This window comes from Schistocerca americana, chromosome 4 (assembly GCF_021461395.2).
Source record: "Schistocerca americana isolate TAMUIC-IGC-003095 chromosome 4, iqSchAmer2.1, whole genome shotgun sequence".
NCBI lineage: Eukaryota > Metazoa > Arthropoda > Insecta > Orthoptera > Acrididae > Schistocerca > Schistocerca americana.
The window spans coordinates 466292896-466308318 of NC_060122.1; the positions used below are offsets into that span (position 1 = coordinate 466292896).

Genomic DNA, 15423 nt, shown 5'->3' on the forward strand with positions numbered 1-15423 from the left:
AGACTCCAGTCTCTGACATACAGTTTTGTAATTGGGAATGTATATTGCAATTCTTTTGGTCTTCTGTCAATTTACTGGTGATGAAAATACCTTATCTCGTTAAGATCTGAGTAAGTTAAATTTCACCTTAACATTATACTAAGTCATAAAATGCTATCCTTAGAAATAGATGACGTTCTAGAGAATGTGTGAAGGTGGCGAGCCTTCCACAACTGCTCATGATAATTTTAAATTAGCTGTAAAAATTGTGTTTAATATAATTTTCTTTTTATGCTTTCTTACACCCCTCCCCCATGAACCATAGACGTTGCCTTTGGTGGGGAGGCTTGCCGTGCTTCAGCGATACAGATAGCCGTACTGTAGGTGCAACCACAATGGACGGGTATCTGTTGAGAGACCAGACAAACGTGTGGTTCCTGAAGAGGGGCAGCAGCCTTTTCAGTAGTTGTAGGGGCAACAGTTGGGATGATTGACTGATCTGGCCTTGTAGCACTAACCAAAACGGTCTTGCTGTGCTGGTATTGCGAACGGCTGAAAGCAAGGGAAAACTACGGCCGTAATTTTTCCCGAGGGCATGCAGCTTTACTGTATGGATAAATGATGATGGCGTCCTCTTGGATAAAATATTCCGGAGGTAAAATAGTCCCCCATTCGGATCTCCGGGCGGGGACTACTCAAGAGGACGTCGTTATCAGGAGAAAGAAAACTGGCGTTCTACGGATCGGAGTGTGGAATGTCAGAGCCCTTAATCGGGCAGGTAGGCTAGAAAATTTAAAAAGGGAAATGGATAGGCTAAAGTTAGATATAGTGGGAATTAGTGAAGTTCAGTGGCAAGAGGAATAAGACTTTTGGTCAGACGAATACAGGGTTATAAATACAAAATCAAATAGGGGTAATGCAGTAGTAGGTTTAATAATGAATAAAAAAATGGGAGTGCGGGTAAGCTACTACAAAAAGCATAGTGAACACATTATTGTGGCCAAGATAGACACGAAGCCCACGCCTACTACAGTAGTGTAAGTTTATATGCCAGCTAGCTCTGCAGATGATGAAGAAATTGATGAAATGTATGATGAGATAAAAGAAATTATTCAGATAGTGAAGGGAGATGAATGAAAATTTAATAGTCATGGGTGACTGGAATTCGATAGTAGGAAAAGGGAGAGAAGGAAATGTAGAAGGTGAATATGGATTGGGGGTAAGAAATGAAAGAGGAAGCTGGCTAGTAGAATTTTGCACGGAGCATAACTTAATCATAGCTAACACTTGGTTCAAGAATCATGAAAGAAGGTTGTATACATGGAAGAATCTTGGAGATACTAGAAGGTATCAGATAGATTATGTAATGGTAAGACAGAGATTTAGGAACCAGGTTTTAAATTGTAAAACATTTCCAGGGGCTGATGTGGACTCTGACCACAATATATTGCTTATGAACTGTAGATTAAAACTGAAGAAACTGCTAAAAGGTGGGAATTTAAGGAGATGGGACCAGGATAAACTGACTAAACCACAGGTTGTACAGAGTTTCAGGGAGGGCATAAGGGAACAATTGACAGGAATGGGGGAAAGAAGTACAGTAGAAGAAGAATGGGTAGTTCTGAGGGATCAAGTAGTGAAGGCAGCAGAGCATCAAGTAGGTAAAAAGATGAGGGCTAGTAGAAATCCTTGGGTAACAGAAGAAATATTGAATTTAATTGATGAAAGGAGAAAATATAAAAATGCAGTAAATGAAGCAGGCAGAAAGGAATACAAACGTCTAAGAATGAGATCGACAGGAAGTGCAAATTACCGAACTATCAGTTTAATAAGCCACAGATGCAAAATACTAACACACATTCTTTACAGATGAATGGAAATACTTGTAGAAGCTGACCTCGGAGAAGATCAATTTGGATTCCGTAGAAATATTGGAACACGTGAGGCAATACTGACCCTACGACTATCTTAGAAACTAGAATAAGAAAAGGCAAACCTACGTTTCTAGCATTTGTAGACTTAGAGAAAGCTTTTGACAATGTTGACTGGAATACTCTCTTACAAATTCTGAAGGTGGCAGGGGTATAATTCAGGGAGCGAAAGGCAATTTACAATTTGTAAAGAAACCAGATGGCAGTTACAAGAGTTGAGGGACATGAAAGGGAAGCAGTGGTTGGGAAGGGAGTGAGACAGGGTTGTAGACTCTCCCCGATGTTATTCAATCTGTATATTGAGCAATCAGTAAAGGAAACAAAAGAAAAATTCGGAGTAGGTATTAAAATCCATGGAGAAGAAATAAAAACTTTGAGGTTCGCCTATGACATTGTAATTCTGTCAGAGACAGCAAAGGACTTGGAAGAGCAGTTGAATGGAATGGACAGTGTCTTGAAAGGAGGATGTAAGATGAACATCAACAAAAACAAAACGGGGATAATGGAATTTAGTCGAATTAAGTCGGGTGATGCTGAGGGAATTAGATTAGGAAATGAGACCATTAAAGTAGTAAAGGAGTTTTGCTATTTGGGGAGCAAAATAACTGATGATGGTGAGAAGTACAGAGGATATAAAATGTAGACTGACAATGGCAAGGAAAGCATTTCTGAAGAAGAGAAATTTGTTAACATCGATTATAGATTTAAGTGTCAGGAAGTCGTTTCTGGAAGTATTTGTATGGAGTGTAGCCATATATGGAAGTGAAACATGGACGATAACCAGTTTAGACAAGAAGAGAATAGAAGCTTTCAAAATGTGGTGCTACAGAAGAATGCTGAAGATTAGATGGGTAGATCACATAACTAATGAGGAGGTACTGAATATAATTGGGGAGAAGAGGAGTCTGTGGCACAACTTGACTAGAAGAAGGGATCGGTTGATAGGACATGTTCTGAGGCATCAAGGGATCACCAATTTAGTATTGGAGGGCAGTGTGGAGGGTAAAAATCTTAGAGGGAGACCAAAAGATGAATACACTAAGCAGATTCGGAAGGATGTAGGTTGCAGTAGGTACTGGGAGATGAAGATGCTTGCACAGGATAGAGTAGCATGGAGAGCTGCATCAAACCATTCTCAGGATTGAAGACCACAACAGTAACACAACTCTTCCCCTGCATGTCATGTCCCTCAGATACTCCCTCTTTATGTCCTATTTTACTGGAATATATGTTTCAGTGTACATTCATTCATTCCATTCCATTCCATAGATTCCAACGAAGGGAGAAATGCGGAGATGCGAAACAAATCTAGATGTGCATTAACATAAGACAAGCAATTCATAAATCTCAAGTTTTATGTGTAAATTGTTAATGCTAGCTGTGCTTATAGCGAATAAATTAGAAGGAAAATACTTCTTTCAACAGAGCTGCTGTGTAATCATTTATATTGACTACTTGTGCGTCAGCTTAGTATTCACTTGTTTACTCTGGTTTCAAAGAAAGTGGTTGCTTACATATGTAAATACTGAATCTTGTTCGCAATACATTACCACTTAGCATGTAATTTTAGAATGAACACTTAACTGAACTTTTCAATCGATTTATCTAGCGATTCAGATAACGGGTAGGAGTGACTAGTGAGGTTTGTTTTTAATTTTTTTAAAAGTGATTGACATTCCTGACCCCTTTCTTTATGTTAGACAGGGGTTTGTGGGATATCTGTGCACCAGAGTACATAATTCCACTCTGAACTGTAGACAAGGAGGCAAAGTCAACATGAAATAATCATCAAACCACTGTGAGGTGTATGGTGGAGGGAACCTCCCACTGTGCCACATATTAAAGCTTCTCCCTGTTCCATTTGCATGTGTAATGCTGGAAGAATGATAGCATAAACACCTCTGTGCATGCTGTACTTAGTCTATTTTGTCTTTGCAATTACTGTGTGAACCATGTGTGGAGAAGTATAATACATTACAAAGTACCTCACTTAAAACTGGTTCTTGGAACTTTATAATTAGGACAGTTTGTGTCTAGCTTCGTGTTATACGGACGGAAAATAAACAAACAAATGTGTCTGCCAGTTCAGTTTTTTCGGTCTCTCTGACACACTTTACTATGGGTCAAACAAACCTGCAACTGTTTGTGCAGCCCTTCTTTGTGTACATTCAGTGCTCCTGTTAGTCCTATTTGATTTGGGTCCCACATTCTTGACCAGTCTTTTAGGATGAGTTAGATATGTGTTTGTAAGCAATTTTGTATACTGGCTGCATTTTCTTAGAGTCTTACCCATGACCCATAATCTCCCACTTACTTTACCTGCTACTGAACATGTGTGTTCATTCCATCCCTACAAATTGTTACACCAGCCTATTTTTGAGTTGACCAATTCAAATTAAGAGTCACTGATGAGTAAATAGTAAAAGTTTTATTTGTCTATGGACCATTCTGTACAATATGTCATGTTTACATGGAGGTTTATTTATTTATTTTAAATTATATGAATATGTCAATAAAATATATAGTTATCTTAATATAAGAAGCTAAAAACACTGATAAACACACAGATTGTATTAGTATGATTCATGGAGCTACACAAATATATTTCAACGAATTCCATTTAGCCCTATATTACTAAGCGATTGTCCTGGATCTAGTTGCAGTTTGGTTATCTGACATCTTCCAGGGCCAACAAGAATTTGATTTTCAATACTTCGTGCAGTTATTGATAGAATTTAAAAATTTAAAATTCTTTCATAATGTACTCATTAAGAGGTATATTCTTGTGTTAAAAGTTTAACACACTAAGCCAAGTGTTAAAGTTAGAAACTGTGTGTTTCTCTTGAGGCAGCATACCTGGCAGTGATTGAATACCTGAGCTTTATTCATCCATTGCTTGAGAATGAGAGCACTTAAGAACTTACAACAAACTTTGCATATAATTTCAAACCTTCACAAAATGATGAAAGGAGAAAAGTTTATCACATACTACATTTGTGCTGTTGATGCAGTACAACTTTACATCGGGCAAGGCATTTTAATTTATTACTTTGTTGTTGCCCAATACAGTTTTCAGACAGTATCCACATATACTACTAAATGTACTTGCAAATTGTATCATTGTATGACACCTAAGTCAGGAGATAGGACATTATAGACATTTAGAGGTGTAAAAAACTAGCTTCTGCTTAAAATGCTCTGCAGTAAAACTTCTACATCAGGCATGGAGTTTTGATATATTACTTCTTTATTACTAACTTTATTTGCAACACGCTATGCAGACAGTACCTACATCAGTGAATGTATCTACAAAATTACATTGTTGTATGGCACATAGTTCAGGAGATATGACACCATAAACATTGAGAACTATGAAAAACTTGCTTTTTGCTTGGAATTGGGCATAAATTGTCTCGACCATATCCAACCAGTGTTTAATAATTACAGAACTTTGTGACTCCCAACAAAGTTTAAGCATCATTTCAAATCTTTTATAAACTTTCGTGGTTTTTATGTGTAATGTCAAATATTTAACATACAGTGAAACCTCTTTATAACATTCCTCCATATAACGTTTTCCTCTATGTTACGTCCGTTTTTTTCGGTCCCGACTAAAAGCCCATATAAACAATGTTAAATTTTCCTCTTTACTGCGTTTCCTCTATATTACAATTTTCTCCATGTAACACTCACATTTTTGGAACCCTGGTCAATTATTTACCTCTTTATAACGTTTAAGTGACTGGATCTAGACGCATCATTTTCTGTTCTGTGGATTCACAGTTGGCACCGGCTCGGAAATCCCGCACTCAGAGTGTTTCATTTTTCAGCGGCAGAACCCGGTCATGTGATACGTGACGCACATTCTGCTTACAATCTTTTTGGCGCCATTTCAGTTTCTCGGAGAATTTGATGCCAAAATGGGGAGTGCTGCAGGAAAAGTGCTGCTGTTTGTGGACAGATGTGCGGCACATCCACCAGATGTATCTTTCTGAGAAATGTGAAAGTATTTTACAGGCAATGAATTTAATTATGTACTTGTGGAGGGGAGTCAGTGCTGAGACTATTAAAAACTGTTTAAAAAATGTGGGATTCTGGCAGAATCAGATGGCAGCTCCTGTGGAAGATGTTGCAAGTGATTTGCAAGAGTTTTAGGAATTAATAGGCAGTGATTCTGTCACTTTTGAGGGCTTTGTGGCTGTGGATGACAACGTGGCAACCACAGGCGTACAAAGTATTGAGGAGCTGACTGCAGATAGAAGCTTGGAGAATAATAGTATAGTGAAAGTGACAGTGACAAGGAAGATGACCCTGTGCCCTCATATACTAAGGCAGCTGAAGGCTTTGAAACATTTAGGAGATATATGATGACCCATAGACTTGAGGACAGAACAGTAGTTCAACTTGATCATTTGGAGCAAGAAAAGATTGCCATAGTGTCTAGGAGAAATAGAAAACAAACATGCGTGCTCGAATATTTTAAAAATCGTAGGTATGTGATTTTCAGGTTGCGTAGGTTCCTAGAGTTTGTGCAAATTTAAGTTCCATTTCATAATTTAATTATTAAAGTAATTTTTTGTAACTAATTCTTTTTTTTAATCTGTACCATTTACTGTGTTTTTATGTAGTATGTTCAGTATATCATAAACAAAATTTGGCTCATATTCTACAATTGGATCAACTGAAGAACGGGATACCACCTGTCAGCTTTGGACAATGATGTCATATCTTAAGAATCTGTTATAACTTTTTACAGTACAAACTGATCCATTTCCTTTCACCCATCCACCTACTGGGCTCCATGTTTTAATCACAAAAAACTAATCATTTGTTACATTGATAATTTGCAATGAACATCATATTACAGTGTTGTGAAAATTTAAAATGTAATCTATGGCACCATTTGTCAAAGCTTATTAGTGGTATCCCGATCTTCAGTAATGCCCGATAATTATTATTTGGAAGCCTTCCTCTTTATAGTGTTTTCCTCTATACAATGTTAAGAATTTGTGGTCCCTTGAAAAACGTTATATAGAGGTTTCACTGTATTAACTCATTTGTAATCAGATGTTTGAAGCTGTTTCATATGCCGGAGCTTGACTGTTCAATCAGGGGTTTACTGGTTCTTATCTATGTTGAAATAACAAGAAAGAACAATGATTGCATACAGATGAATATAACATATATTAAAGTCAATTGGTGCTTTCTGAAAATTTTTACACACATTTATACTGTTACATACAAATGTACTACTTTAATTTTTAGCTGCAAAACATTCTTCAACACTATATGGATAGATAATAACCATTTGCAGGCTACTCATCAGTTAATTTGAGCTGATTTCCATCACTGTAATAATCGTTTTTACATATCTTACAATCCTGTGTATCTCTGTTTAACAATGCAGCACAGTTAGTTTTTACGGAAATAATTGTTTCAGACACCTATAGTGATGATACTGTTGGTATGTTTATTTCCCCGAATTCAGTTCTGCAGGATTACCTAGGAAATCATTTTGTTATATACTGTACAGCTTTCTTTTGTAGCTTCAGTAATATTTTGTATATGCACATTTGCAGTAGTTCCCCAAAGCAGGATATCATATGATAGTTCAAAAGGACTAGCCTGTGGTACAATGTTAGTAATGTTTGTGTGTTTACTGACATGGTATTTTTCCTGTGAAAATACCCTTGAACATATTTTATGACAGTTGTTATTTATATTATTCTCCCATCTCAAGTACATATCCACCATCATGCCCAAGAATTAATAATTTTCTGTCTCACTTAGATGCAAGTATCCAAACTTGATAGTAGTAGTGTTCAATTAATGTGTTTTGTTTGTGTATACGCAAATGTGTGTGGAAGTGATTTCATGAATTCAAAGGTACTTAAAAAGGTCTCTGCAGTTCAAGGGCACCCATATCTGGGGGCTTGGGAAGAGGGCACCCCATCCCACACATCCCCCCTTAGCTCTGAGGGAAAGGAAAAAATAGTCAGATGTTTTTCTTCCAAGAAAACCATTTAAAAGTCAGTATTACACAGGTTTTTAACAGAGTTGAAACTGGAACCTTTTTTATTGCTACTTTTAAGTTGCCATCAGTCTTTCCAAAATTCTAAAATACTCCACACTCACAAGTCTAGCACACCCCTACTCCCCAACAACATAAGGGCATCCTTCTGCAGTTATCTACTTGATACAATATTTTTACAGCTTTTTTTCTGCTGAATAAATATTTCATGTACTTTAGATGCACTGCCTACAAGAATTATTCTACAAGACATCAGGCAGTGAAATACGAAAAAATAAGCCGATACCCTAAAAGAGACAATTCTAAGAACATACCATACTGGACTGAATGTAATATTTTTTTCTATACTTTCACTCCATTTTAACTTATCTAGCTGGGCCACAGGGAATATTTTACACATAGTGATTCATTTTGTATGTTACCATTAATTTCTCATGAAGTGAAGGGAACAACTTACTAAAACACACACACACACACACACACACACACACACACACACACACACACCTCTGTACAGCAATATTGTGCCAGGCTCAATAATTTATGAAGGCTTAAGAACAAGAGTGGGCCCAGTATCGATCATTGTGGAGCCTCTGTTACATTGCTCCGTTCTGCGGCTTGTTTCATACCTGTGGCACAGCCTGTGAATGAGAACATCTGCTTTCTGTTGTGAAGGTAAGATTCCATCGATGGAAGAGAGGTGCCATTAATGCAATAAAATTTTAGTTTGCTAAGTAGAATATTGTGACCCACACATTCAAAGGATTGTTCTCTGGATAGAATATGTTAATCTGAGAAATTATCCATCCGTTATCCTTGCTTTTGTTCAGTTTTACCCTTGGTTGGTTTCAGAGGAAATGAGATTCATAGGGCTGTAAAAATATGTTTAAAAAAAAGAGTTAAATTTTCCATCTCCACTCTGTTTTATAAATCTCTTTCCTGCATTTTTTGAACACCATGATCGAGTCACTGTTCATGAATCTGTGATACAGTACTTTTCTTCTCGATCTTGTTAACATCTGTCCATCATGGTCAAATAAAATATTGGTTTTACATCTAAATCACTGAAGGTATTCTCCAATATGTTCACACTACCACACTCTTCTGTAAACTTATTTAAATTATGGCAAATATAATTTCTTTGCTCTTTTACATGAAAACAGACCAGAGACTTAAAAATATTTAGTGACAGTCCTATGGGACCGTTTGTGCTAGCTTTACATGAATGTGCACTTAAACACACATCCATGCATACCTTACTAACTTTATTTTTCTGTTTCTGCTACTGCTGCCCTATTATGTAATGGTTTTTGTCTATAATGCTTAAAAAATTAATGTACCACACCATACCATATTTTTGAAATATAACGAATAAAGACAACCACTCACTGCAAAAGTTTGAATGATGAACTGCAGTGCTTAGTTTCGTCTTTGTCTGTCAGTGTACTGCTCAGCACTTCTGTGTACTGTGAGCAGTTGTCTATGTTCATAGCATTTTTCGTACTCACCCAGGATTTTCCGTTATCACATTGAACATATTTATTTTTTAACCTTTTACTGTGCATTTGTTTCTGTTCTTTCTTTTTGCATATATCATGTGGAACTAACAAGTGTATATAAGAATGTGAATTTTTCACTGTTTTAGGCAGTCCAAAGGAATTGGTGTCCAAATTTCGACTGACTTATTCAATGATACTGAGACTCTTACGTGTAGAGAAGATTTCTGTGGAAGACATGATGTCCCGATCATTCATGGAATCTGGGAAAAAGCAAAAAGAGGAGAAGATAAAGAAAGATTTGCAGGAAGTGGAAAGTAAATTGGCTGAGCAACCTTCACAGTCATATCTTGGCTCCCTCTTCTCAGAAATGGCAGCATTTTATGATGTAGCTACAGAATATATTGAACTGTTGAACACATTGAGGGTATGTACTTGTTGTCTTTGCTGTTAGTTGATAAAAGGACAAGACTGACATGAAGAGAAAAATTCCCTTGGGCCATGTTTGTAATTCTGTGTTTGAATTCTTCTTCTTACTTTTTTTTATTTATTTATTTACTTATTTATATCTAAAAACAAAGATGATGTAACTTACCAAATGAAAGCATTGGTATGTTGATAGAGACACTAACAAACACACACACACACACACACACACACACACACACACACACACACACACACAAAATTCAAGCTTTCGCAACCCACGGTTGCTTTATCAGGAAAGAGGGAAGGAGAGGGAAAGATGAACAGATGTGGGTTTTAAGGGAGAGGGTAAGGAGTCATTCCAACCCCGGAAGCGGAAAGACTTCCCTTAGGGGGAAAAAGGGACAGGTATACATTCGCGCATACACACACACACACACACACACACACACACACACACACACACACACATCCATCCGCACATACACAGACACAAGCAGACATATATATGTGTGTGTGTGTGTGTGTGTGTGTGTGTGTGTGTGTGTGTGTGTGTGTGTGTGTGTGAGTGTATACCTGTCCCTTTTTCCCCCTAAGGTAAGTCTTTCCGCTCCTGGGATGGGAATGACTCCTTACCCTCTCCCTTAAAACACACATCCTTTCGTCTTTCCTTCTCCTTCCCTCTTTCCTGATGAAGCAACCGTGGGTTGCGAAAGCTTGAATTTTGTGTGTGTGTTTGTGTTTGTTAGCGTCTCTATCAACATATCAACGCTTTCATTTGGTAAGTTACATCATCTTTGCTTTTAGATATATTTTTCGCACGTGGAATGTTTCCCTCTATTATATTTACTTATTTATTTGCTTTTAAATGTGACAAAACATGTACGAGCGTAAAAGTATGAGACTGTACATATAATTCTTTTGAAACCCAAGTTAACAGCATAACACTGTGGATTTAAAATGCACACATTCTTAACTTACACAGTTACATTTATAGGAAAAAGCACTGATAGTACAGTGCTTTAGATCTTATTTTTACTCAGCTCCATGATTCAGTTCTGGGTCAAATGGACACCTACAGATGCCATTTCTTCTGAGCCCTCTTAAATTTTTCAACCACCCCCTTTTTGAGCTCAGTGATTAAAAAGGAGTGTAGTACATGACTCCTTTGACTCATGGATTGCTTTCCATAGTCTGTCTCTTCTCGAGTATAAGTGAAAATCTTCTCTCCTCCATGTATTTTATCATGAAATTCCATATTTCTGCTAGTAAATTTTATGTCCTCTATTACTATTTTAATTGTTTAGTACATGCACATTGCATATACGGTCGAAAATTAAAATTTATAAATAAATCTTTGCATGTAGTTCTCAATTTGACTTTAGCTACTATGCTCAATGCTTCCTTCTGCAATACGAAGACTTCATTCATGGATATTTGACATGTTTCGCCCGTAGTAAAATATCATATGACAGAAAACGGTACACAGGTCCAAAATATATTATCCATTCTCTTTCTAAATTTAGATATGAGGTTATCCTTCTTCAAGCATATAAACTAGTTGTTAGTATCAGATTTATTACACTGAACTAGTGTCCTTTAGAATGAATGACAAAACACAGAGAATGCATATAATGATGAACAAAGAGTAAATGTGTACACATCTCTGAAAACTAGAAACTTTACCCTTAAGCATGCTGAAGCTAATTGGAAGCACGGAAAACCTTTACAACACCCTTGCTGTTTCAGCAATTGTGTATGTCCTTTTACATTATTAAGTTTTGCAAATAAATAAAGAAATTTATTTTTGCTACATGATGTCACCAGTTTAATCAGCATCTGAACAAACTACTTTAGTTATCGAACACTGCTGGAGTACTTTATACCACCATCTTCTGTTTCAGTCAGATACCAGAAAACTCTCTTTACCACTTGCTGATATGCCTTATTATGATCATTCAGAAACCAGCTCACACTGTTGACAAATGAAATGCCTGGTTGTGGGTGGATAAGAGGCAAAAGCATAAGTGATCTTACTGCTCATGGTACAGTATTTTCTCAACCTTGGATTGTTTTCTTGGTGGATAATAAATATACATTAGGATCGGCTGGAACACTTAAACCATTTGCATCACTCATTCCAAACTCTTCAATTATTATTTTTGTGTCAGTGTACAATATTAACATTTTCTTTCATGCGTGGTCTCACTCACTCCCACTTCCATCTCTGATAGTAATCTCACGAAACAATGATCATCTCTGATTATAATACAAAAAGATTTGTCTGGTGATGTGACAGCTTTATGAATTGCTTCTCTCTATTTTGATGCCATAAGCCCATCATCTGCATATAATGCTAAAATAACAACTACACCACTGATTTTACCATGTAACAAATGGGGATCAGTGTCATCTGTTTGAAAATTAAGCTGAAAAAGAATATTTAAAAACTTCTTGTTTTAGCATGAAGGAACCTGCTTGAGCTTGTATAGTGACATCTCAAGCTTTCAGACCACAGGATACTTTGTGACAATACCACCCCCTCAGATAGTTGCCATGTAGAAATGCAGTGCAAATGTGAACTGTATCATCTCTAGATTTTATTATGTGACAGTTCCCAGGAAAACTCTTTAAGAGTCATACTGTATAGTTGACATACTCCTGTTTGAAGCTTTTCACACAAAGCTGTTCTTTCTAGAGAGCAATATTCCCTTTGGCATCAGATAAGACTTTGAAAGATCCACTTTGAACCAGTAACTTGCTGACTACTCGTTTTAGGAACAATCTTCCAAGTTTTGTTCTCCTCATGAGATTCCAGTTCCTTTGCACATTGTGTTTCTTGAGCATTTTGAGTTAGGAACAGAAACTGCTTCCCTGAAACTATTAGACGCATAATATTTGATGAAATCAGCTTCACATCTTTCTCACTTAAAATTTCTAGACACAGAACATTCCCTTGAGAATGATGTAAACATGTGCAAAAGAATAAAAGACTGTGTGCTGGTCAGAAGCAGCAAAGATAGTAAAACATCAGGCATATGAAAACATTATATCAGCAAACAGGGTATACTACACAACACTCCCACTCTTGTTTGTTGGTTTTAAAGACTCAAACAATGATGATTTACAATTAGCCTGAAACTTTCCTTCTGACAGTGCTTCTGTAAACCAGGTACCAGTTGATCTTCTGGCTTAACATAAGAAACAATAACAGTATCATAATTTATTTTTTCACGAACATTATGGGACTTTATATCGATATATTTAATCCTTTTGTGATGTTCATTGTTTCTCATTAATAGTAATGCACTTTGGTTGTCAACAAGAAATGGTGTAGGTTGCCCCATGTTAACTCCAAGCTCCTTTAACAGTGTACAAAGCCAGTTGATTTCAGTAACTGTATCAGATGCTGCAACATAATCTGCTTCTTTCATAGATCTGGCTACACATTTTTGCCTACAAGATGTCCATGTAATGTGTTCGCTGATCAGTGCCTGTTGTTGAATAGCGAGTATCAATATCTCCAGCAAAATCAGCATCTAAATGCATATGAAGTTTTAGTTGATTACTATAGTGTTCAATTCTGCTGTCTGTTGTACCTTGAAGATATTTTAGGATTTGTTTAACACCAGTCCAATGCTCAGACCCAGAGTTGTTAAGAAACTGACTGACTTAACTTGGCAGAAAAATATCAGGTCATGTCACTGTGTCAGCAAACGTCAGTCTACCTACAGCCTCATGAAATGGAACATTTTCCATAGATTTCTTGTCTTCATTCACTAGGCACTATCCTAAATGCAACAGTAACCTTAAACTGCAATCAGTGGATGTTGCATAGGGCCTGCAACTGTTCATGTTAAATTTTTCTGAGGATGACTAATGTAGCCTTCTTCATAGATAAACAGTTCTTTACTTTCATGGTCTTACTTGATTTCCAATCCCAAAGAGTAACAGGGATTGTCAGCCACAATTTCAAAACACATTTTGAGTTATTCAAGTATTTTATTTGTAATTGCTGTTGCTTTACTCATAATCAGTCCAGCATCAACAAAAATAATCAAAAATACTTCTTGGTCGTCAGCTTGAGCACTACATACTCAGTTATCTGAATGAAGCTGTTTGAAATCAAAACACTTAAAAAAATTGAAAAAAATTTTTGATTCCAGCATCAAGGAAGCTGCTTCAGCAAAAAAATCCTTTTGTTCAATTTTTGTACTAAATTTGCATTTTCACTAATGAAGCCTTCAGGATGTTTCATGAATATCTCCTTGCAAATCACCATTGAGAAAATAAGTTTTCATATAAAATTGCTTCATGTCCATATCGTGCACTCCTGCCAAAGCCAAAAGAATGTGAATTGATCCATACCAAACAGCAGGTGAATAGGTTTCTCCATAATCAAGTCCAGTTTTCTGAGAATAGCCTTTTGCACATAATCTAGCTTTATACCTCATTAAGCTACCACTTATTTTACGTTTAATTTTGTGAAACCACTTACAACCAACAGTGTGGCAGTCTGGAGATAGATACACTAAAACCCAGGTATTATTTAGATCCAATGAAGATATTGCATCTCTCTTTGCTTCACATCTTTTTTCAGAGCCTCCGTGCCATTGCGTCCCTGAAAGTTTGCTCATGATCAATAATTGCTGCATAAATCAGATAATTTCAGAAATGAACAGGAGCGCAAAACTCCTCATAATGCCTGAAGTTTTTTCCCTGTTTGAGAAGCCTAATCAGTAACATAGGCTTCATGGTCTTGCACAAATTCCTCTTTGTTTTCAACAGGTTGTTGAAATTCATGTCAGGAAACTGTATTCGTATATAATGTTGTTGGCCTTGAGTTCTGTAGGATATCCTGTGGCATTTTCATTGAAAATAACATCTTGTGACACAGTTGTCTTCCTTGTTACAGGATCTTACAGCCTGTAATTGTTATTGTAACCAATCAGTACCATCTTCTTTGAGTTACTTGGAAATTTAGATTTAAATTGTTTGCCAGTATGCATAAAGCATTCAGCACCAAATCTTCTCATATGCTTTAATGCTCATTTCTTCCTAAACCATTTCTCATAAGGCACCTCCACTGACAAAACCGTTTGTATGAATTTCTAGTGGGGCAATTGGTTTCTCCCACCACCCGTACATATAATGATGGCCTCCATTTGGCCACTGGTGCCTTTTACACTAGCTCAGTTGAGAGTCTGTTTGCAGAACTTCCACTGTGACTTTCTCCTCAGGAGGTATGCATGCCGTTTGCCATGCTTGGCCAGCTATCCTACGCCGCCTCCTTCGATGACTCCTTTGATTGCCAGTAGGGGGTGCGTCCCTCTTCTCTGTTGCCTCCTGGAGTCTGCTTTTGGCTGTTGCTCTGGTGGCTTAACTTGACACTATCTGCAATTTCCTGGTGATGTGAACCCTTCACCACCTTGGCTTTGTGCAGTGGCCCATGTTCACCTTGGCCTTCATTTGCTTCCTAAGAGCTTACTCCAGCCTCGCTCAGTCACCTTCAATTTCATGACCTTCGCATGGAACTTTGCAGTAGTACTTTTGTGTACAC

General features: G+C 37.1%; 1 protein-coding gene across 1 annotated transcript in view; it reads left to right on the plus strand.

Moving 5' to 3' along the window:
* Nucleotides 1–15423, plus strand: part of LOC124612794 (helicase SKI2W) — a 155663-nt gene that overhangs the window by 64749 nt on the left and 75491 nt on the right. Inside the window, exon 12 of the mRNA XM_047141196.1 lies at nt 9587–9864. Coding sequence (XP_046997152.1) covers nt 9587–9864 — 278 coding nt within the window. The remainder of the gene's footprint in view (nt 1–9586; nt 9865–15423) is intronic.